The sequence below is a fragment of the Scomber scombrus genome, chromosome 4, assembly GCF_963691925.1.
Source record: "Scomber scombrus chromosome 4, fScoSco1.1, whole genome shotgun sequence".
NCBI lineage: Eukaryota > Metazoa > Chordata > Actinopteri > Scombriformes > Scombridae > Scomber > Scomber scombrus.
In genome coordinates, this window is record NC_084973.1 from 29,728,906 (window position 1) to 29,751,405 (window position 22,500).

Consider the following 22,500-nt stretch of genomic DNA (forward strand, 5'->3'; position numbering starts at 1 on the left):
TCTTCTTCTTCTTCTTCATCTTATCATCTTCTTCATCTTATCATCTTCTTCTTCTTCTCATCTTCTTTTTCTTCTTCTTCTTCTTCTTCTTCATATTATTCTTCCTCCTCCTCCTTCTTCCTTGTCTTCTTATTTCGTATTCTCTTGTTCTTCTTCTTCTCCTTCTTCTTCTTCTTCTCTTTCTTCTTATTGTCTGTACACATAACATCGATTTCACGTCTGTCCATCCTGGTAGAGCGATCCCTCCTCTGTTGCTCTTCGTGACATTTCTTCCATTTTTTTCAAACCAAAGTTTTTCCTCATTTTAATTGAGGATTTAAGGAAAGATGTTATATTGCTGTACAGACCCACAGACTCTGTAAAGACCTCGGAGGCAGATTTGTGATATTTGGCTGACTTGACTCTGAGTTGAAAGTCTACTGAAAAGTATTCATTCTGATCATTTTAGATTAAGTTCACATTCAAATATTGTGTTTTTTCATCAGATTAGTGTAAGTTATCTAACATGTGGAGCGTCATGGTAACCAAATGGTTGCTGTACATGTCAGATAATCACAACGTCGCTGGTTGGAGTCCTGCAATGGGCCTTTGTTTCATGTTATTCCCCTTTCTCTCTCTCTCTCTCTCTCTCTCTCTCTCTCTCTCTCTCTCTCTCTCTCTCTCTCTCTCTCTCTCTCTCTCTCTCTCTCTCTCTCTCTCTCTCTCTCTCTTCCCCTCTGTTTCCTGTCAGCCTCTGTGCCAGCTACTGTCAAATAAAATCAAAAAACACCCAAAACAGGAAAAAGTTATTGTACATGCCTCTAAGCTGTGTTCAGTCTCCTGTCCCACTGTGTCTGTGATGTAATGGACTAAACTGAATAGCAACCTCATGAAGGAAATACCACCTATGAGCTATATTAAAATCATGTGGTGACATCTTGATTTTAATACACACTTGATAAGACGTGTCACGAACTCTGTTTAAACAGCCGGAAGTTAAATCTGATGAAAATTAACCTGTCAACTGGTGCTGATTATGTTGTCATAGCAACACTTACAGTAGAGCACAAAGAGCTGTTCTGTGTAGCTTTAAGTGACCTTTAAAGTAAAGTATTAAACGTCTGTGTGTGTGGAGTCATACTCAATCAAATCTTCCAGGTCGTTGATGATACAAATTCAAAGTACAGATTTACAAGAAAACTTACAACAAATTGAGTATTGTGTGAGTCATTAGAGACATTTACCTCCACACAGTGTCAGCATGAGGTTTATGGACAAAGCGAAGTGATGTCACAGAGCTTTTCCAGGTATTAAACTCACAGCATGATATAAAAAATGACATCTTAGTACATCTGCTGCAGGCTGTAATGGACAATTTACCAGTAACCTTGTCAATGTTAAAAAATAATGCATAAAATTACACAAGCAGACAATCAAATCCAATCAAATCATTTAAAAATGATTCGGACATTAACATTTAAAACAACAGCAGTTGACCATAGTGCTGAACAATCAACAAACATAAAAACAACACAGCAAGAATACAAAAACTGGTGTATAAGACAGAAAATACAACTCTCATAGTGAGTTAATAACAATGTGCTTTCAGATGGGATTTAAAAACATGCAGTGAGGCAGCTTGTCAGAGTTTGGAGGCTACAGCTGAAAAGGCTCGGTCTCCCCTGTGCTTCAATCTAGAAATCTAAGAACAGCTGAAAGCAACTAGTCAGCAGACCTGAGAGTAAACAGTGATGGGAGTTATACTGCTGGACTCTCAGTATGCATTTGATCTGCCGTCTGTGTCGATATAATGAAATGACAGATATCAGGAACGCTGTGACTGCAGGCGAGGAGGATACTTTTTTTTTTCTCCTCTCTTACTGAGGAGCTCGATGCTTGACTTGCATTTAGTTTAGCTAGAAATGTTAACGCTATCCAACTAGCTGAGCTTCTTCTGAACAAAACGGTATGTCATATAAAGGCAAGGCAGTTTTATTTATACAGTGCATTTTATACACAGTGGCAACTCAATGTGCTTTACATAAAACAAACATTTAACTGTAAGAATTGGAAATAAAAAACATAAAAACATGCAATTTGAGAAATAAAAATGAAACCCAATAATAGTGAAAACATAGAAATTCAAATTTTTCCGACCACACGGACAAACCACCTAACACTATCTCTTCCATAGGACCTTATCATGTACTCTACCAGATGGCCCTCTGGCTCTCTGGACTTGTTTCCTGTATTTCCCATGATTAGCTAATCTTTCACTTTAGACGTAGTCGTCACTACGAATCCTGGATCTGTTTCTTCGGCACAATCAAAGATAAACATGAACATATAAACAAAATCATGTATCTCGATATCTTTGACCAAATACCTCGATATCGATATCACAATAATATTGTAATGATGACTATCTGTGCTTTCACAAAATATTTACACAATGAGATTTTTGATAAATAATCATCACTAATTGGATAAAGGCAGATAATAGAACAAGTCTGTTAAGCTCAGATAATGACATTTTTACTGTATTGCAGCCTTTAAAAGCAGGAAAAGACATTTATTCTATATCACAATATCACAATATCTATATAATATCACAGACTGTATATAAGAAATGGACGTAACATCCGTGACGTCACCCATTGGTTTGTGGACTGCTGCTCGGAAGCCAACAGTATCGGATCTGAGCAGCGCCATCTTGAAAATTTCAGGTGCATGCTGGGAAAAATAAAAACAGGGATTGTACTTATATGGGCATCAGGAGGGGCAAGAGGCGCCCTCCTGAACCTGTGAACCAATCAACCTGTCAATCATGAGGTAGCCACGCCCCCTAATGCATACCCTGCTTTATCGTCAAATATAAAATCGGAGGCCAAAATTTCACAAATGAACATCACACTGCATTGAAGAAGGCTTTAAACTAGCGATTGAGACCATAAACACATTTTGAAAACGTTTTCTGAGGTTAGAAATCAAGTGAGAAGTTGGTGAATTCTCCATTGACTTGTATAGAGACGGAAGTCCTTTTGACACCAAAACGGTCGCCCCCTGGTGGCCTTTTGATAGAATGCAGTTTTAAGTTACTTCCGCGTTGGCCTCATTTCAGAGGACAGGAACTCCCCGCCTGTATAATATCGATGTATTGCCCTATATGTGACTATACTCTCCAGTGTTTAAATACCCTGTGATGTGTTTAATTATACAGGGACGGTTATTAACGGGGTAATAACTAATAAAGGGTAGATGGTTTGGTTTTAATGCAGCAGCTTTTTAAATAAGCCACTTTAATTAAGAGTCTCTGTGTTTGCTCAACAAAACGGAGAATGTAAAAGTAAAGTTAATCCATGCAGTGATCTCTTCATTTTTCACTCTCTCGTTCTTTATATTAAACTGCTTGTTATGCGTCTGAACGCTGCAGGCGGCTCCGTCGAGTGTCCTCATCACAACTGGAGTGGCTCACCGAGGGTCTCTCCACTCGTCAGCTAATTACCCGACGCTAGCTGTGATTCACTCTCACTGGTGGCATAATTCATGTCACATTTCAGAAGTGGAGAGAGGACTGAGTGCAGTTGGGACTCCGCGACCCCTTTAGGGCCCACGTTAATGTCAGATTTGCGGGGATAAATAAATACGTGATGAGCTGATTGTTGAGTGAAATGGAGTTTATCTCTGATCCGCTCCACAAAGGCTCAGGCTGCAGAGTGGTTTATAGTCTTATTATTTAAGCTTTTTCCTATTTTTGAAATTATTTTATTTACATTTTTTGATGTTTCAAAATTTGATTCTACTTTTTTCTTATTTTATGTTTTTTTTAATTATTATAATTCTATCCTTTTTATCTTCCTATTGATTTTATTTGTTTGTTTCTTTTGTCTTTTTCATTTTTTTATATTAGTCTAGCTTTTTATTAAACTTTATGTCTTTTATTTTACTTCATTTTATCAATAATTTTACTTTTGTTTTGTATTTTTCAATCTATTCAATCCTAGTTTATTTTACTCTAATTTTTAATAAATGTTTATTCTCTTATTCTCACTTATTTTTAATTTTTATTTATTTTGACTTTATTTCATTTGAGATTTTTATTATATTTTTGGGTTATTTTGTATTAATTATTATTTTATAATAAATCCTAAATCCGAATTATTATTATTTTTATTTTATTTTATTTTATTTTATTTTATTTTATTTTATTTTATTTTATTTTATTTTATTTTATTTTATTTATTTTTTCCATTGTTTTCTCTGCATTGGTCTCAATTTTTTCGTTTTGTTCCTTCTCTTTATGTTCTCCTCGGTCTACACTTGTTCTGTATTATTATCAGCTTTTCAATCAACTGTGAGGCTCTTTAAACTACATTAACCTGATGAAAGCTGCTATATAAATACAGTTTGACTGATTGTTGCTTTGTGGTTATAACATTAGGACATACCAGGAAAAACCCCAGAGAGGTTTCAGACTAACTTTGTGTTTGTCTCCACTTGATGTGATTACAGCTGTAATTTTGAGGAACTGCAGAATATAATAGTAAATAATGACCAGTTTGTTATTGTGTTTTCTCCATTAAAGCAATAATCTGCAGTTTGATTTACCTTTTTACTACAGGGTGAACATTATTATTATTATACTCTATTTATTATATTCTATTTATACTCTCTGTCCTTTAGGTGTTCGGGAACGCTCCACCCAGCAGCATGACGGAGAAGTTTGCAGACCTGCTGCAGTTCACCACTCAGGTTTCACGACTCATGGTGACCGAGATCAGACGAAGAGCCTCCAATAAATCCACAGGTACATTTTATAACTATACAATCAATGCATCTTGGATTATTATTCCCCATTATAACCAGCCTACTTGTTGTCACAGCTTGTTTCCTCTCTCCTCATTTAAGGTGTTGTGATGATTTTAGCATTGTGCCTTCATTACTATCAATCCTACAGTTAAATTTGTGCTATAAAGTTGCAGCATGCATATTTTGCACGACTAAAAACACTGAAAATCTTTATTATTTACTCTTGTGAAGGATGATATGCACAGCATCCCTGCAGAATCTTAAAAAGTCTTAAATATTCAAGCTCTAAAAAATGTCTTAAATGTCTGGAATTATAGGAGTTAAGATATTAAATTAGATTTGAGTGTAATTATATTTGTTCAGTTTATGTCATTTATCATTATTATATCATTATTTTCTGATTATTTTACATAAAGCAACCAACCAAAGTAAAAAATAAGCAGCAGCTGGAGCAATAATGAAACTAATCATTAGTTGCAGTCCTATATAAACAACTAGCTCCATTTCAACCCACCACAACAGTAAAATCCTGCTTTTGCATTATTATTATTATACTGTTGACTCAGCAATGGCATTATTTATTCCTTAAAAGAGGTTTTAAAAATGTCTTAAAAGTTACCCTGATACAGTTATAGATGAGAAAGAGCATTTTTCCATCTATTAGAATAGATTTTTCTACAGTGAACCTTTTTAAATCTGATATTGTAGTTCAGTCTTCACCAGCAGCATCTGCTCGAAACAGTAGTTACAGCTTTGTGGCTTCACCCCCTACACACAGGAACAATGTTACACACACACACACACACACACACACACACACACACACACACACACACACACACACAATAACACACAAATGAGGTTTCAAGTCTCCAACTCTCTCTCCCTGTCTCAGATTTCTCCTCTTTTATCATCTCTGTCCATCTCTGCCTGAACATGTGATGTGTTGTTTTCATGCAGAGAACAGCGCTGATTTTGTAATACCACAGTCTAAACACACACACACACACACACACACACACACACACACACACACACACACACACACACACTCCAGCTGGTGGCCAGGCCTCTGCTGTAGACTGAGTCAGTAGTTGACTCCGCAGTACTCTGGCGTCGTCTCAACAACCAGTTTTGATTTGTGAGTACATATTTAAATAATCATGTCCGCTCAAAGCTGATCATAAATAGAGAAGACATGTTGTTTAAACGGCTCGGCTCGATTAGTCTGGGCCTCTAAATCAGCGTTCACATCTTGTTGTTGGATTTTGTCAGAGATTCAAAAATAGATCTGGTGGGTTTATTTCTCATGAATTTTGCACAGCTGGTGAAACTAATCAGAGCTGTTGTTGTTGTTGCTGGAACCGAAGTTAATGATATTATCAAACTGTGTCGCAGTGTGATGTGAGACGGATCTTCTCAATAGAGCTACACGAAATGAAACCGTTAAACCATCCCACCCATTAACAATTATCTCTTTTTCCTGGGCTTTGATTACCAAAAACAATCTGGCTCTTTTGAGTACCTTTGCATGCATGGCAGGAATCCCATACACTCATTTTAAATATATCGGTACTTGTGAAAACCCCTTTTAATATTATTGAGAGTATTCTGCAAAGTTTGGAAAGGTATCAAATTGATTGGTGATATATATATTAATGGTATATTTGCTATAGCTTCATCCAATTATCTGTAGTATGTCATTTAATATAGTATAGTATATTTATATAGTATAGTGTAGTATAGAGTATAATCTTTTTAAGTACCTACAAATAAGACATTGGATTAGAAGTCAGTCATTGGGATTATTCCCTAATAATATATAACCGATGGAAATTAGGTTGCTTGATATTGGACTTATCAATCAATCAATCAATCAATCAATCAATCAATCAATCAATCAATCAATCAATCAATCAATCAATCAATCAATCAATCTTGCTTTATAAAGCGCCAAATCACAACAAAAGTCATCTCAAGTCACTTTACATATAGATCAGATCAAGACTGTACTCTATACAAAGGGTCTAAAATCTTCCACATACAACCTTATTAATGTAAGATGAAATATATATTTTTGTGTAGAATTGGTTTGAAGAATATATAATATGATTTTGGTACTGGTTGGATGTTTTAAATGATTTGAATAATAATAATGAAAAAAAACACATTTTATTTATAAAGCACAAAACTTCAAAGTGCTAAATACAGAAACAGTCCCTCAGCGACGTTAAACTGACAGCAGCAGGTGAGCAGACAGCCGTCAGAGTGGATGGAGTCCGTATTAAACAAACCAATATATGTATCCATAAAGGTTACTGGTAAGAGAGGATAATAATATAGTTGATGTCAACGCCTGCATCCTCTCTGCTCTTCTGTTTGGTAAAAGGTCAGCCAGAGTCCGACCCGCAGAATCAGCACAAAAAAACCACCCAATAAAATATCCCAAAAAAAAACAATGTCCAAAAAGGCTGAGAATAGTATAGTTTACATTTTATACTATTATTATTATTATTATACTAACTATTAAACACAGATGGAGAAGTTGTGGAAAAAAACAACACGTCCAGCGTCCCACTCCATTCTACCGTTGCCATGGAGATCACACAAACACAGCAGGTAATTAGACAGCCAGAGTCTGCAGAATCAGCACAAAAAAAAAACAATAAAATGTCCAAAATGAGGCTGCTGGCAAGTGATTATAATAGTATATAGTTGATGTTTGATACTATTATAAACTGTAAAACACAAATGGAGATGTTGTTATTTAAATTGGGAACTACTTCTTTCTAGTTTGTCTGTAATGTTAGATTTGGCGGAGTGATACGCTGCACAGGGAAGTCATGTATCAAGTCTTTGTCTTTTCCTTTGGCGGACATTAAAAGTTACACAAGCTGCTCTGAAGAAGCTTTACCTTAGCTGTTTCTTAAACCCCATTACTCCCAAAATAGGTTCAATTAAGGTGATGCTAACCTACAACCAGCGTTACATTAATAACCTTCCAACAAGCTGCAGATCTTTAATAAAGCACAATTAAGAATACTATAATAAATCCTAGCCTGTGTTGATATCTATCAAACTCAGACACATTCAATATAACATCTTCCACAGAACCTATTACGCTCCTCGTAGACTAAATCAGATTAATGGTGGAGCTTCTTCCATGTGTCAGAGATGTGGAGTATTAACTAGGAAGCATCTCCTCATGCTCCAGAGGCTTTTTGGAAATATGTTATTGCAACAGATTTCTTTTAATCTTTAAAAAATCTCTCATATTGACTTTGATCATAAAGTTTGGATGCTGGGTGATGTCAGCTCACCTAACGTGACTCATCGTGAGAAGTGTTTTACTCTGCTTTCAGGCACTGAAATCTGAAAAAAGCTGCAATGCAGACATTTTTTTATCCTACAGTAGTCCTGAGAAAATACTTTATCCTGTTGGGAAAAAAACCTACAAACTTTGACTGTATCGAGGCTCTTTTACCTCTTTATTTCATATCTTACCACTGTTAGACCATAATGATTGACCTATTTACACATTTAGGTTTATCATTTCTGTATTTTACTGTTATTTATTTATTTTTATTTATTATTTATCATATGGGTTAAATATGACACAGCTGTTTTTGTATATATTTATGCAAAGAAGAAAAAACTGTGTTGCACTCCAAGGCTAACTAAGACAAGCCTGTCTATGATTGATCATGAACTACATTTGTTAGCTAGGTAGCTATGTTAGTTAGCATTTTAGGTACCATTACAATCCTGCTCCTGTTTCAACTCACCCGTTTTTGTCTCATTATTAGAGTAAATCTATATAACATAGTACAATACAAACAATATCTCTACCTCATGGCGCTTTTCCATTATACAATATACTACTATACTCGACTCGGTTTGGTACCAGGTCGTTTTCCATTACTATAGTACCTCCTCAACATGGGCGGGGTCGTCATAGCACGTTATATGCACGACACAAACACACAAACAATGGAGGCGATGGTGTACTTGCTGCTGTATGAGGCTTTCTGTCACACACAAAGAAAGAGATAACGCTTGTAACGCTGTTGTTGGTATTTGAAAATGGCGGCTTTGATTCTTGTGTGGGACGGCTCATGACTCTTCCAGCGACAACTCTTCTGACCAATCAGTGGCCGGCAGTCTGTTGACGTCACATTTTTAGTATCGACTCGGCTCGCTTGGAACCTCGGCAGAGCAGGTACTAAAAAAGTACCAGGTCCCAGGTACTATCCCTAGTGGAGGAGTAGTGCTAGAACTGTATAATGGAAAAGCTCCATTAGTCAGACAGGTGGATCACGGATGACTGTTTGCTATCTAAGCTAAACAGAAACTGTCTTCATCACATTCTCAACACTAAAACAGCCACTCCTTTGTTGTGTTTTTGGTTGCACTAAGCTGACTGATTATCAGGCTGCTGCTGTAAGGCTCATTAAAATGGGCTAAAGTCCACGTCCAAAGAAAACAGGTGGAACAACACATCTGGTTTAATTTAATGGTTTTAGTGTCCGGATGTGTGTGTGTGGGAGACAGATGTCTGCTATACTGCTCTTTTACCTCCCGGTTATTATCCTGTTTGTTTTTACCACATGACAACAGGACATGTTTGTGTTACTTGGGCTGCAGATTATAATACATGCATTTATCAAATTAATAATATCATCTTCTTCTGCCATTCATACATTTTTTAAAGATTTATGAGCTTTATATAGTGTAGGAGAGATTAAGTCTGTGCATTAAGAGCAATAAAAGAAGTGGCAAGTAAGTCCAGGACAGATTAGAGAAGAACATCTTAAAGAAAAGAAGGAGGTTTAACATACATATCTATATAATATTAAATTAAAGGAGCAGGAAGACAAGAGCATTACATAATAAATCACTTCACACCGCCACAAAATCCAGCTGTGAGGGCTTTACATATTTGACCCACTTATTCCATAACTTAATGAATACAGAGAAAGTAATCTTTTCCGTAACATAAAGATAATTTACTATATTTAAAGCTGTTTCTTCTTGCTGTAATCATTCCTCCTGTTCATACTGACCATTAGAAGATTCTTTTTATAATGTTTTTACAATGTAAAGTGACGCAGGACAAAATCCACAGTTCTCCTTCTGTGTTAAAAATGTATTTATAAATTTATCTGAAGCTAATATGAAGCTTCAGTTTTGTCCAAATGAGTCAAATCAAGTAGATATGTTTCAACGTTACAGTGTTTCTAGTGCCATAGCCCCTCTGTTTATTACTATACTTCCACCACAGCTCAACAGGAAAACACAAAGAGGGAATTTGATGCTAAAAAGACTGTAAATGTGTCAGATACCACTTGATATGACTCAAACTCAGACTGCTTGAAGCTTTGAACTTTTAAATGCATTTTTGCACTAAAATATCTGAGTGGACACATGTTGGATTTTGGCTCCCAGCACATTTAACCTTCTTGTCGTCCTCCCGGGTCAAATTGACCCAGTCTGTTTTGACTCTTCCTTCTTTCCTCCCTTCCTTCCTTCCATCTGTCCTTCCTCCCTCCCTCCTTCTCTCTTTCCTTCCTTCCTCTCTCTTTCCTTTCTTCCTTCCTTCTGTCCTTCCTTCCTTCTTTCCTTCCTCCATCCCCTTTCTTCCTTCCTTCTGTCCTTCCTTCTTCCCTCCCTCCTTCTTTCCTTCCCTCTTTCCTTCCTTCCTTCGTTCCTTCCTTCCTCCCTTCCTTCTTTCCTCTCTCCCTCCTTCTCTCTTTCTTTCCTCCCCATTACCTTCCTTCTTTCCTTCCTTCTTCCTTCCTCCCTTCCTCCCCCCCTTCCTCCTCCCTTCCTTCCTTCCTTCCCTTCCTTCCTTCCTTCTTCCTTCCTCCCTTCCTTCCTCCCTCCCTCCTTTCCTTCCTCCCTCCCTCCTTTCCTTCCTTCTTCCTTCCTCCGTCCCTCCTTTCCTTCTTTCTTCCTCCCTTCCTCCCTTGACTCGAGGACAACAGGAGGGTTAAAGGAGATCTTTTAATAGTCAGTATGTGAACAGGAGGAAAACCTCTTTCATGTGTTCATATGTTCTGTTTTAAGGCAGACTAGACATATTGTGAACCTGTTCTTTGATCTCGTGTTTGTTTTATGTTTGTTTTTGTTGTTTTTTAAATATGCAGAGGTGGATTATACACGAGACATAAACACAAGCAACCACAACTCTGCTCATTCCTGCACGTCACATTTCAACAAGATGATTAATTTATTGCATAACTGATCATTGTTCTGGCAACCGATCTGCCCGCCAACAATGAGCTGTCACTTTCCATCTATTTAACTGTATATTCATCGTCTTCGTCTCTCTCTCTCTGTGTGTGTGTGTGTGTGTGTTTGCTCCTCCAGAGGCAGCCAGTAGAGCCATAGTCCAGTTTCTGGAGGTGAACCAGAGTGAGGAGGCGAGTCGCGGCTGGATGCTTCTGACCACCATCAACCTGTTGGCCTCCTCCGGACAGGTCAGTAAATTCATCTATACAACCTCTGTGTGTGTGTGTGTGTGTGTCTTTGTGTGTGTGTGTGTGTGTGTGTGTATTTTAAGGATTGCACTTTTATGTTTTAGTGTAAGATGCAATCAGGGGGAAACAACTTTAGGTTTATCAGCATTCTGTTTCTCTTTGACCTATTTGCATTTCCACTCTTTGATCATCATGTAGAAAAATAGCATCAGCCTCTCTGTAGAGTAAAAAGTAAAAAAAATCCCATTTGGACTATTTCGGCTTTTCCTGCCCAAACACAAGTCATTTGTGAAATTTAAATCACTGCACTGAGTTTAGGAGTGAATGTTTTCAGGTTGTCCGTCTTTCATGGTGAACGTGATATCTCAGTAACGCCTTTAGGGAGTTTCCTAGGCTCGAGGATGAAGTGATTAGATTTTAGTGGTTAAAGGTTCAAAGTCACTGTGACCTCACGTTGGTCCCATCAGGAACGCTTTTAGGGAATTTCATTAAATCCGGCACACAACGTCCGAGGATGAACTGATTTAGAAATTTAATGGTCAAAGTTCAAAGTCAGTGTGACCTCACAAAACACATTTTTTTGGCCATAAATCAAGAGTTCATGCACTAATTATGACATAACTTCACATAAATGTCTAAATAATAAAATAAAATGGGATAAAATGATGAAGTGGTGACATTTTATAACCAAAAGATCAAAGGTCAACGTCACAAACACTTAGCTGGCCATTAATCAATCAGTGTTTCACACTAAATATTGTGAAACTATGATGGTTGGACCTCAGTCGGACCCTCTAGGGGGGGTCGGGGGGCACATTTTGAAGTCAAATGCATCATTCTGTTGCACTCTGAGAGCAACAATAACAGGCAATATCTGTAAAATATCCACATTTCAGCTCTGAAACAAGTAAAAAGCAGAAGTGATTATCCAAGTGTGACTAGCTCACTAGTGCAGAGATGCTTTACTGAATATTGTGGAGAGTGTACGAACTTTTTTGGCTCACTGTGAAACTGTGGTGGCATAAATTAGACCATGTTAGACTGCCACAGTCTATATAATTAATGGTAAAACACTGATTCAATGCCATAACTCAAGAACAGAAAGGGGAAGTTGTGAGTATACAGTATTTCACATTTGATCAGATATTGAATTGGTGTCACTAATCTTTGTGGTGACTGTATAGATCTTATCTGTGGTGAAGATGTGTGTGAAGCCTCCACGTTTTAGTATTCGTAGCTTCTTTGCAGCGACAGCCACATCTGAAGCATCGTCTGTTGTCATGGATACAACTTTGTGATCTATCAGAATCTGATTTATGGGCCAAATATGTGAACTCGCACAAGGAAAATACACTTAATACCTTCATTAAATACTAAAGTCTACAAAGAGTTTAGACAGGATGTAAACTGTAGCTTGACTGGCGACAGGGACATACAATCATGAGGCGGTATCTCTAGTTTTCTTTATAGTAATACTAGAATTCTAATTTTCCTACAATTCTAGAATTCTAGGAAAACTAGAATTCTAGAATTCTAGTTTTCCCTATTTTACACTTCACCTAGTCATTGTACTGATGCCTATGTCTGGCATTTGCATGTTATTATTCAATTGTGTCATATTTTTACAATTTGCATCAACAGGAGATCAAGATAAAATAAATAAATAAATAATGAATAATAATAATAAGTTAATTTTTATAGTAACTATAAGACATTTAGCTCAAAGTGCTTTGCAAGACAAATAAAGTACATACACATTAAAAGGACGTAAAAGGAGCATAAAGCAATGTTTACAAATTAATATAATATAAGATAGTAAAAGTAGCTAAAACATAGAATAAATAGAATATATGAAATCAAGTATAATACCACATTTTAATAGAAGTACAGTAGTGGATTTCTGCTCCACACACTTTTTACCATGGAAGCTGCTTTTATGTCCTGATGTAAACCACACAGAGCTGTAAAGTGTTTTTCTCTAAACGTGGTCAGCAGACGTCTTTTTGAACTTCTCGGCCTGCATTCCTCTGGAGGTCTTAAGAGGCAACATCTCGCCTGTCAGTCGCCCGGCTGACCGTCTGTTTCTTTCCTGCTCCGCTGCACATCAGACATTCTCTCTTATTGTTGGGTCCAACGCTTCCTTCCTCTCTCTCTCTCTCTCTCTCTCTCTCTCTCTCTCTCTCTCTCCATCTCTCTCTCTCTCTCTCTTTATCTCTCTCTCTCTCTCTCTCTCTCTCTCTCTCTCTCTCTCTCTCTCTCTCTCTCTCTCTCTCTCTCTCTCTCTCTCTCTCTCTCTCTCTCTCTCTCTGTCTCTCTCTCTCTCTCTATCTCTATCTCTCTCTCTCCCTCCATCTTCAGACATGTTTTTAAACCTTCCTCCACTCTGGTTTTTCTTTGAGTCACCTTTCCCTAAAAAACACACTTACTTTCTAAATCGAGTGTAGAATTGTTTCACTATAGCAAACACTTGTGCTCATGTACTTTATTTTCAAGAGGAAAATAAGCTGGAAGCTGAAGTAGTACAGTTTATTTTAATACATTTTGGCTTTATAGTATGTTCAAGGCCAATGTCCGATCAATAAATCAATAAATCAGTCTTTATTTTGTATAGTACTTTAATACATAGTAATGTATCACAGAGTGCTTTACACAGTAAAAACAACATGAATCTGCAATGAAGAAACCTACCAGAGGTAGGATAAAAATGTAAAAATTCAGTATACCCAAATAAAGTAAAAGATAATAAAGAATAATAGAATATAATAGATACATAATAAAATAAATTCACTGTAAAATAAAATAACATAAAATAAATAAAATATAATATATGAATAATAAAATAAAGTCACTAAAAATAAAATACAATAAAATAAATTGTAAAAGATAAATAAAATATAATAAATAAATGATAAAATAAAGTCACTATAAAATGAAATATTATACAAAAAAAACCCAAATTAAATATAATAAATAAATAATAAAATAAAGTCACTATAAAATAAAATGAAATATAATACAAAAATAGTAAAAAACCCAAATAAAATATAATAAATAAATAATAAAATAAAGTCACTATAAAATAAAGTGGGTAAAACCAGAGTTAAGTAATTAAAATAGAATAAAAGACGGATGAATAAATAAATAAAGTTCTATTAAAAGCCAGATTAAACAGGTACTGTAGGGCTTAAGGGGAAAACATTAACTTTACTGTCTGGAAATAAAACCAAGGGTCTCTTTTTGCTTAAGTTCACACTTTTGTGAAGTTGCCTCTCTGCTGCCGGCAGCAAACTAACAACACTACAGGATTTAAACCACTCACACTCCAGTGAAATGAAGTTTCTCTTCTGTTAGAGGCTGTTTTATAAGCTTTATAGCCTCCTCAGCTTTTTCTCTTTCTCTTTCTTTTCTTCCCAAAGCGTTCCTGTAAACTTCATTTGGAATAAAAACAGTCGAGTCAGTTTAAGTGACACCAGATTGACTGTGTCGTATTTACTGGGAGGACATTTTTATTCCTGTTGAACGAGAGAAGCGTGTTTACATCAGAAACAACGCTTGAGTCACACATTTTTAACATCATAACACGACAGCTCCGTCCTTTTTAGTTTTGCTTTTAATAATTAGCAACGTGACAGCTTTGATTTCTGCAACTTTCATAAAATCTCACTCGTTGAAACATCTCATACACATAAATACAGCTTATTTATGCTGCCTTTTTTGATGTGGAAACATTTCTTTTATCCATTTTCATCTGTTTTCATTCTCACTCCATCATTGGTGAAGAGAGCGATTTCTTTACACCCCCAAAGAACAATTCATACTAAGTGGATTTATTGGATTTTGTGTTGATGTAAGTTCTAATTTCTGTAGTTATTGTTCAATCATTCTGCTGTTCACCCATGATGGTAATTGCTGCTCATTAGGGCAGAACAATTGCCATTATTTTGACTGATATTGCAATTTTGATATGAATAATGATATTAAAGGGAATGATTAACTTTATGCCATTACTCTCATTCTCATTAAAAAACATATTAAAATGATTATGTTGTGATTTTTGTGGGAAACTGCACCAAATAAAGATGTTTTGTAGGCCTGGACATCTCTGCAGCACCACAGTACTTAATTTAAAAGGGTATTTTGACACATATTTCACCTTTTACAAATCCTGTCTGGTTAATTATATTCAGCTTTAGACGAAAAAACAGGATACGAGTCAGTTTAGTAAGCCACAAGGAGAAAATCAAGTCAAGTTGGTTGATTAATCTATAAATAAATCAATTGAAAATCAACAAAATTGGGATTAAAATGAAAGAATACAGAACCCCCCCCCCCCTTTTTTGCAGATTTTTTGCTTTTCTTTCTCATAAATGGAAGTAAAGCTATTTGAATTTCATTTCGACTTGGTTTTCAGGCATGTTTTGCTATTTTCTTTCATTTTATAAACCAAATAATGAATCAGTTATTTGAGAGAAAAACTCAGCAGATGCATCAATAAGAAAACTAATCATTAGTTCAGCCTCATTTAGAAGGAAGAGGAATATGTGTGAATATGAGTTAATGATGTTTTGACTCACAGTCTGCAGCGTTTCACTAACAGCTGCTTTAACTAACCAGAGGATTGACTCTGTCCTCTGTCGGCTTTTCTTTAGAACTGTGTGTTTGTGTTTGTGTTTTTTAGTATTTGATGCACAGTTTCATCTCAGAGTCTCCAAAAATAACCTCAAAATCTTTTCTACCCAAAACTAGAGCTGGCCGATACGACCAGAATCAAACATCACTATAGTTTTGACCAAATGCTTCAGAACAATATTATACGTAATATATTGTAAATACAGATAATAAAACAGTCTGTTAAGCTCAGATATTTACATTTTTACTGTAATGCAGCCTTTAAAAGCAGGAAAAAACACCATATTAAGATATATTCAAACTCTAAGACGATATCTATAAAATATCACAATATCGATATAATATTGATTTATTTTATTGTCCTTTTTTCTACCTTTCTAAACAATCTTAAAACTAACCAGCTTGTGTCTGTTGCTGTAAAATCTCCCAAAAAACTGATTCTGGATTTTGGGTTTGGATGTCGATATTAGAGAGTAAAATAATTCCTCAAATGTGAAAACACTGATGTTTTACAGTTCAACAATTAGCTTTATTGTATAAAATAACATTAATGCACTGAAACTGTAAACTTCACTGGGAATTAAATTACTATAATTAGGTATGAATACATTTTTTACATATATCGGCACATATCAGACAACATATTCACCATATTCACCGATACTGACATATCTGTGATAGGTTGACATTGGCCGATAATATCGTTCTGATAGTGTAGCAGCAGTTTCATTCATTTCATTCATACTGCTGTATTACTGTTAGCTGTTAGCTGTTAGCACACACAGCTCAATGACAGGAAGAAGGATTACCTACCACGAAGCGAGGTTGCTCAGGTCATGTTTTCTGTGTGTGTGTGTGTGTGTGTGTGTGTGTGTGTGTGTGTGTGTGTGTGTGTGTGTGTGTGTGTGTGTGTGTGTGTGTGTGTGTGTGTGTGTGTGTGTGTGTGTGTGTGTGTGTGTGTGTGTGTGTGTGTGTGACTGACTGGGTTTAATAGATGTGTATTCTCCTTTTTTTCCTCTGGTGTCTCAGACAGTAAAACAACACAAAGGAGTCTCTTGGCAGCTGGCCTCCCTTCAACCTGACGTCACCTCCCTTCCCTTTAACGCTGTCCTTCCTCTCTCACCTCTCGCCCTTCCTCCTTCTGATGATAAAACAGAAGTGTTTAGTTTTTGTAGCTCTCTCTCTCTCTCTCTCTCTCTCTCTCTCTCTCTCTCTCTCTCTCTCTCTCTCTCTCTCTCTCTCTCTCTCTCTCTCTTTACCTCCACGCTGTTTTCTTCTTTTATTGGATGCCCTTAATGCCCTGTATTCCCAGTGTGCTCCTCTCTCTCTCTCTCTCTCTCTCTCTCATACACACAAACACACACACATACACACAAACCTAAAAGCACTTTTTTGGGTGTTTAGTCTCCAATCTCTTCTCCTTTTTTTTTCATCTCGCCCCCCTCCTTTCCTTTCTTTCTGTCGTTCTTTCTCTCACACATCCAATAAAATGTCTCTCTGGTTTTCATTGTGATTGACTGTTTCCCAGTAACCTTCACCTTGGAGCTGCAGCAGGGCCAGTATGTCTGTACACACCCAGTAAACAAACACACACACACACACACACACACACACACACACACACACACACTAACACACACACACACACACACACACACACACACACACACACACACACACACACACACACACACACACACACACACACTAACACACACTTCACAAGTACCACAGGTGCACAAGTCCAGTCTTTCATCATACTGACTCACTACCAACTGAAGCCTCCTCTCTTGTTTCCACTCTTGATGTCTTGCTCGCTCGCTCTCTTTCCATCCCCCCTCCCCCACTCCTACTCTCCATCGATCAGCTGAGGGACTGGATTTGTGCGTGTGTGTGTGTGTGTGTGTGTGTGTGTGTGTGTGTGTGTGTGTGTATTATTCATCCTCGTGAGTTCACTGACAGCACTGCATTAAATGGGAGGGTCATCTCAAGCAGCCACAGTATGTGTGTATGTGTGTATGTGTGTATGTGTGTGTGGTTATTGTCTTATGAGAGCTCATGTGTGTTAGTGAGAGGAAGGGGGAGGTAATTTGTCAGGACGAGCTTCTTGCCTGTGTGTGTGTGTGTGTGTGTGTGTGTGTGTAGGAGGCAGCGTTTTATTATCTGAATCATCCGCCTCAGTGAGCACAAACCCCATCTCTCTTACTCCAGCCCTTTTCCTTGTCGTGATCACACACACACACACACACACACACACACACACACACACACACACACACACACACACACACACACACTAAATACACACCTCAAACCCTCAAAGCTACTCTTGCCTTTTTATTTCCTTACAGAAATACAACCATGTATCATATAAAAAAAAAAAAAAACCCATTTACCAAACAACAGAAGGAACAAAACATCTTCACCCTCGGCGTTTGTGTCTCGGCTTTACGAGGACAGAGCTGGGAAACTACATCGATTTTCACAATAAAATACTGCAGACTCCTTTAACGTCTAAGTCCTCTGAGCTCTTATTCTGAACATCATTTCTTGTTTCTAATTAATAAATATTTCCATCCTCCTTCCCCTCTTTCAGAAAACGGTGGACTGCATGACGACCATGTCTGTACCTTCCACGCTGGTTAAATGCCTCTACCTGTTCTTCGACCTGCCCCACATGGCCGAGGCCCCCCCGGCCCCCGCCCCGACTCCCCCTCCTCCGCCACCTCCCACCCAGGAGAAAACCCCAGGCCAGGGCCAAAACCAGCCAGAACTTCCCCTGGCTGACCGCAGAGCCATGCTACAGAAAGTCTTTGTCCAGGTAAAAACATGTGAATGTACAAAATGTAACCATACAGGATTAGAAAATTATGTTTTTTTTTTACATGCAGACTTTCTATGAGGTAGAGGTGGGCGATATGGTGATAAATGGAACAACGTTTCATCAGTGATTGCAGGGGTTTATAAATATTTTTTCTTTTTTGAGGGGGAAAAATATGCAGAACATGAATTAAACTAAACTAAACATCCATATAAATCCTAAAGCATGTCTGGAGGGGATCTTAAAATAAGTCATTCCACTTCAATGGTATTAAGAGTTCATTTTCAAGTCCATAAACAAAACCAAAACAGTCTCTGAGTTCATTTATAAGTCAAAAAAACAACTTAAAACGATCCTGGAGTAACTTTTTCAGTTCATCAGTAAACATAAAATAATCATGTTTGAATTCCCATTGCACGTGAAGTCAGAGCCGTATATCTCCCATTTTGGCGAGGATAGAAACAGTAGATTACTCGTTAACTAGCGTTGCTATGGTAACATGTCAGTCAGTAGTGAGCATTAGGCTAAGTCACAGCCAGCTATAACATCCGTCGCTTTCGGAGAATTGAGTTGAACGAGGGACTAAGACGTAAATTAAGAAAGCGCCACGAGAAGCTGTGTGACGTCCTTTTAAAGAGGCTGCAGTGCGTTGCCATGGCGACATGCCACACTTTGCAGGTGCAGCTGAGTTGATGACGTCACTTTGTGGCAGCGAATAGACCATGTAACATCTGACATGACAATAAATGATCTTTTCATGTGACAGAAACTTTATTAAAGGAAGGAAACTTTATGTAATATATGTTTGTCTTTGCCAGCTCGATACACCGCGCTACGGAACGTAAATGTGTTACGTCATTGCGCCGCTATATCATTGATATCAATCAGTGATATGACACTTTTTTATCATGTAATAATGATATGCAGGCATTATTGTGGACGGTATGATGGTCTTCTATGAGGTCAGGAATCATATTTCAGTTGTTGAAAAAATTGATTAAATAATGTTTTGTTGATGGAGCTTAAACCCAAGTTGTAAATATTATGTGGAATCAGGACTCAGATATTCAGCAGATGAAGTTTCAACATTAAAAATATGAATCCACTGATATATTATTGTTGGTTCATCCTTTACTGTAATCAGGAAATAGCCTCGAGACACAAGCTTGTTCTTTCATTTTAACCTAAATCTCTTCCTTTGAGACATTTACGCTGTTACTTGTTCCAACAGTAGTTTTATTGGCTCATTTAAATTTCTTTGCAGATCCTGGTGAAGCTCTGCACCTTTGTGTCTCCGGCGGAGGAGCTGGCTCAAAAGGACGACCTCCAGCTGTTGTTCAGTGCCATCACGTCCTGGTGCCCCCCTCACAACCTGCCCTGGAGGAGAAGCGCTGGGGAGGTGCTCACCACCATCTCCAGACACGGCCTCAGCGTCAACGTGGTCAAATACATACACGGTATATATATATGTATATGTATAATGAAGTACAGGTTATAGAGAACATATGTGTGGGTTTGTTTGTTAGTCACAGCTGGTAGCACTTTACATGCTGTAAATAATAAACTGTCTATATATAAAACTACAAGCCCACACAAGATACATTGAAGATCCAGTCATTCAAACCACATCTGGAGGTTGTCATTTGGCCACATGAAAAAATGTGTAAATGCAACATAATCCACATATAGAAGCTGTATAAAATGTAATGCTCAGATTCAGAAAGAGAGAGCCTGAATCAAATCAAATCCTGGCTTTTACTTTGTGATATCGGCAAACATCGAATCGTCGTCCTTTAAATCGATATAATAATAATAGTAGAAACTTGTGATTCACACCCCTGAGTATACATGCTTGTTGATTTAATTGTGGTTGGGTAAAGATAAACTGTCCACTTATAAAGCTATAAGCCCAAACAGACATGTGCAAAGCAGTTGCCATGCAGCTGAGTTACATTAAATAGACTGTTTATTTATTTATTGCACATCAATGTAAAGAGAGAATGTGCACCCTCTTCATGCCTTTATAAAAACAAGTTGACACACTAAAACAATAAGAATAGTCTGTTTGTTACAATTTTTCAGGCATTTTTTAAAGTATCCTGTCATTGGATATTAATGGGATTAAATGAACCTCAAAGCATCCATAACTCATGATTTTGTAGCAAAGCAAAGTGAACTAAAACTCAAGCAGTGTACAAACCTTTTTACAACGTTGTGCATCGTTGTGTAGAAACAGGAAAACTAGATGTGTTGCATGTCTGCTTGTTGTAAAGGTGGTAAAAGTCTGTCAGCATGCTTGTTTTTAGCTGCTGCACTTTCTGCAGCATGACTCAAGAAATTTGAGCCGGTTTGAGTGTTATTCTTCCCCCGAAATGACTCAACATGGAGATAAAGGACAGCGCAGTGAAATAAGTGCTACTTAAACAACATTGAACTGTGTGACGTTGAGATTTAGTGATTTGAGAAAGGAGTGTGGCATCTGTCAGCGGTACTTAATGTTTTCCATCTGACCTCGATTCTTTTTCCTTCCTCCAAAAAAACATATTGACATTTATCCCAGCCCAAATATGCTGAATAATTAATACAGGTCTGGCTCTACAAGGTTTTTTAAAAAGACAACATAACAGCTTCTTTATTCAAATGTCATCGAGCAGTTTCAGGTCAAAATCTGTCACACATCACTTCACCAAATTCCTCAGAAATCCATCCCTCCTTCTCCTCCTCTTCCTATCTCTACACATCTAACCCTTTCTCCCCCCTCCCCCCCTCCAAAATCTCTCTCCATCTACAGAGAAGGAATGCCTGTCCACGTGTGTTCAGAACATGCAGCAATCAGACGATCTGTCGCCGTTGGAGATCGTGGAGATGTTCGCCGGTCTCTCTTGCTTCCTCAAAGACTCCAGCGACGTTTCTCAGACCCTGCTGGATGATTTCCGCATGTGCCAGGGTTACGCCTTCCTCTGTGACCTCATGCTCAGGTACTACTGACATCTTTGTCCTCTGCAGCTCGCCGTAGCTAGTGATTAGGGTTGCTAGATGGGAATTATCTGGAATATATAGGAGTTAACAGGAATATATGGGAATTAACAAGGAATATATGGGAATTAACGGGAATATATGGGCATTAACTAGGAATATATGGGCATTAACAAGAATATATGGGAATTAACAAGAATATATGGGCATTAACAAGGAATATATGGGAATTACCAAGGAATATATGGGAATTAACAAGGAATATATGGGAATTAACAAGGAATATATGGAAATTAACAGGAATATATGGGAATTAACAAGAATATATGGGCATTAACAAGAATATATGGGAATTAACAAGGAATATATGGGCATTAACAAGAATATATGGGCATTAACAAGAATATATGGGAATTAACAAGAATATATGGGCATTAACAAGGAAGATATGGGAATTACCAAGGAATATATGGGAATTAACAAGGAATATATGGGAATTAACAAGGAATATATGGAAATTAACAGGAATATATGGGAATTAACAAAAATATATGGGAATTAAAGGGAATATATGGGAATTAAAGGGAATATATGGGAATTAGCAAGCATAATCATGGTTAAAACAACCAGATTTAATGCACATACAGTTGAATATCTCCCCTATTCCTCCATCACATGCACATAGCACATTACTTACTGCAGAGTCACAAAACCCGACATGCACTGTACATTCCTCCATCACATGCACACATGATTTCTAGAAGGGAATATGTTTATTTTACTCAACATTCATGTTTTTGTTGTTCA

General features: G+C 37.3%; 1 protein-coding gene across 1 annotated transcript in view; it reads left to right on the forward strand.

The window, feature by feature from the left end:
• The window catches only part of wdfy3 (WD repeat and FYVE domain containing 3), a 123,436-nt gene that overhangs the window by 825 nt on the left and 100,111 nt on the right, over window positions 1-22,500 (forward strand). The window contains exons 2-6 of the mRNA XM_062416820.1: window positions 4,663-4,786; window positions 11,158-11,267; window positions 18,493-18,717; window positions 19,982-20,174; window positions 21,509-21,695. Coding sequence (XP_062272804.1) covers window positions 4,663-4,786; window positions 11,158-11,267; window positions 18,493-18,717; window positions 19,982-20,174; window positions 21,509-21,695 — 839 coding nt within the window. The remainder of the gene's footprint in view (window positions 1-4,662; window positions 4,787-11,157; window positions 11,268-18,492; window positions 18,718-19,981; window positions 20,175-21,508; window positions 21,696-22,500) is intronic.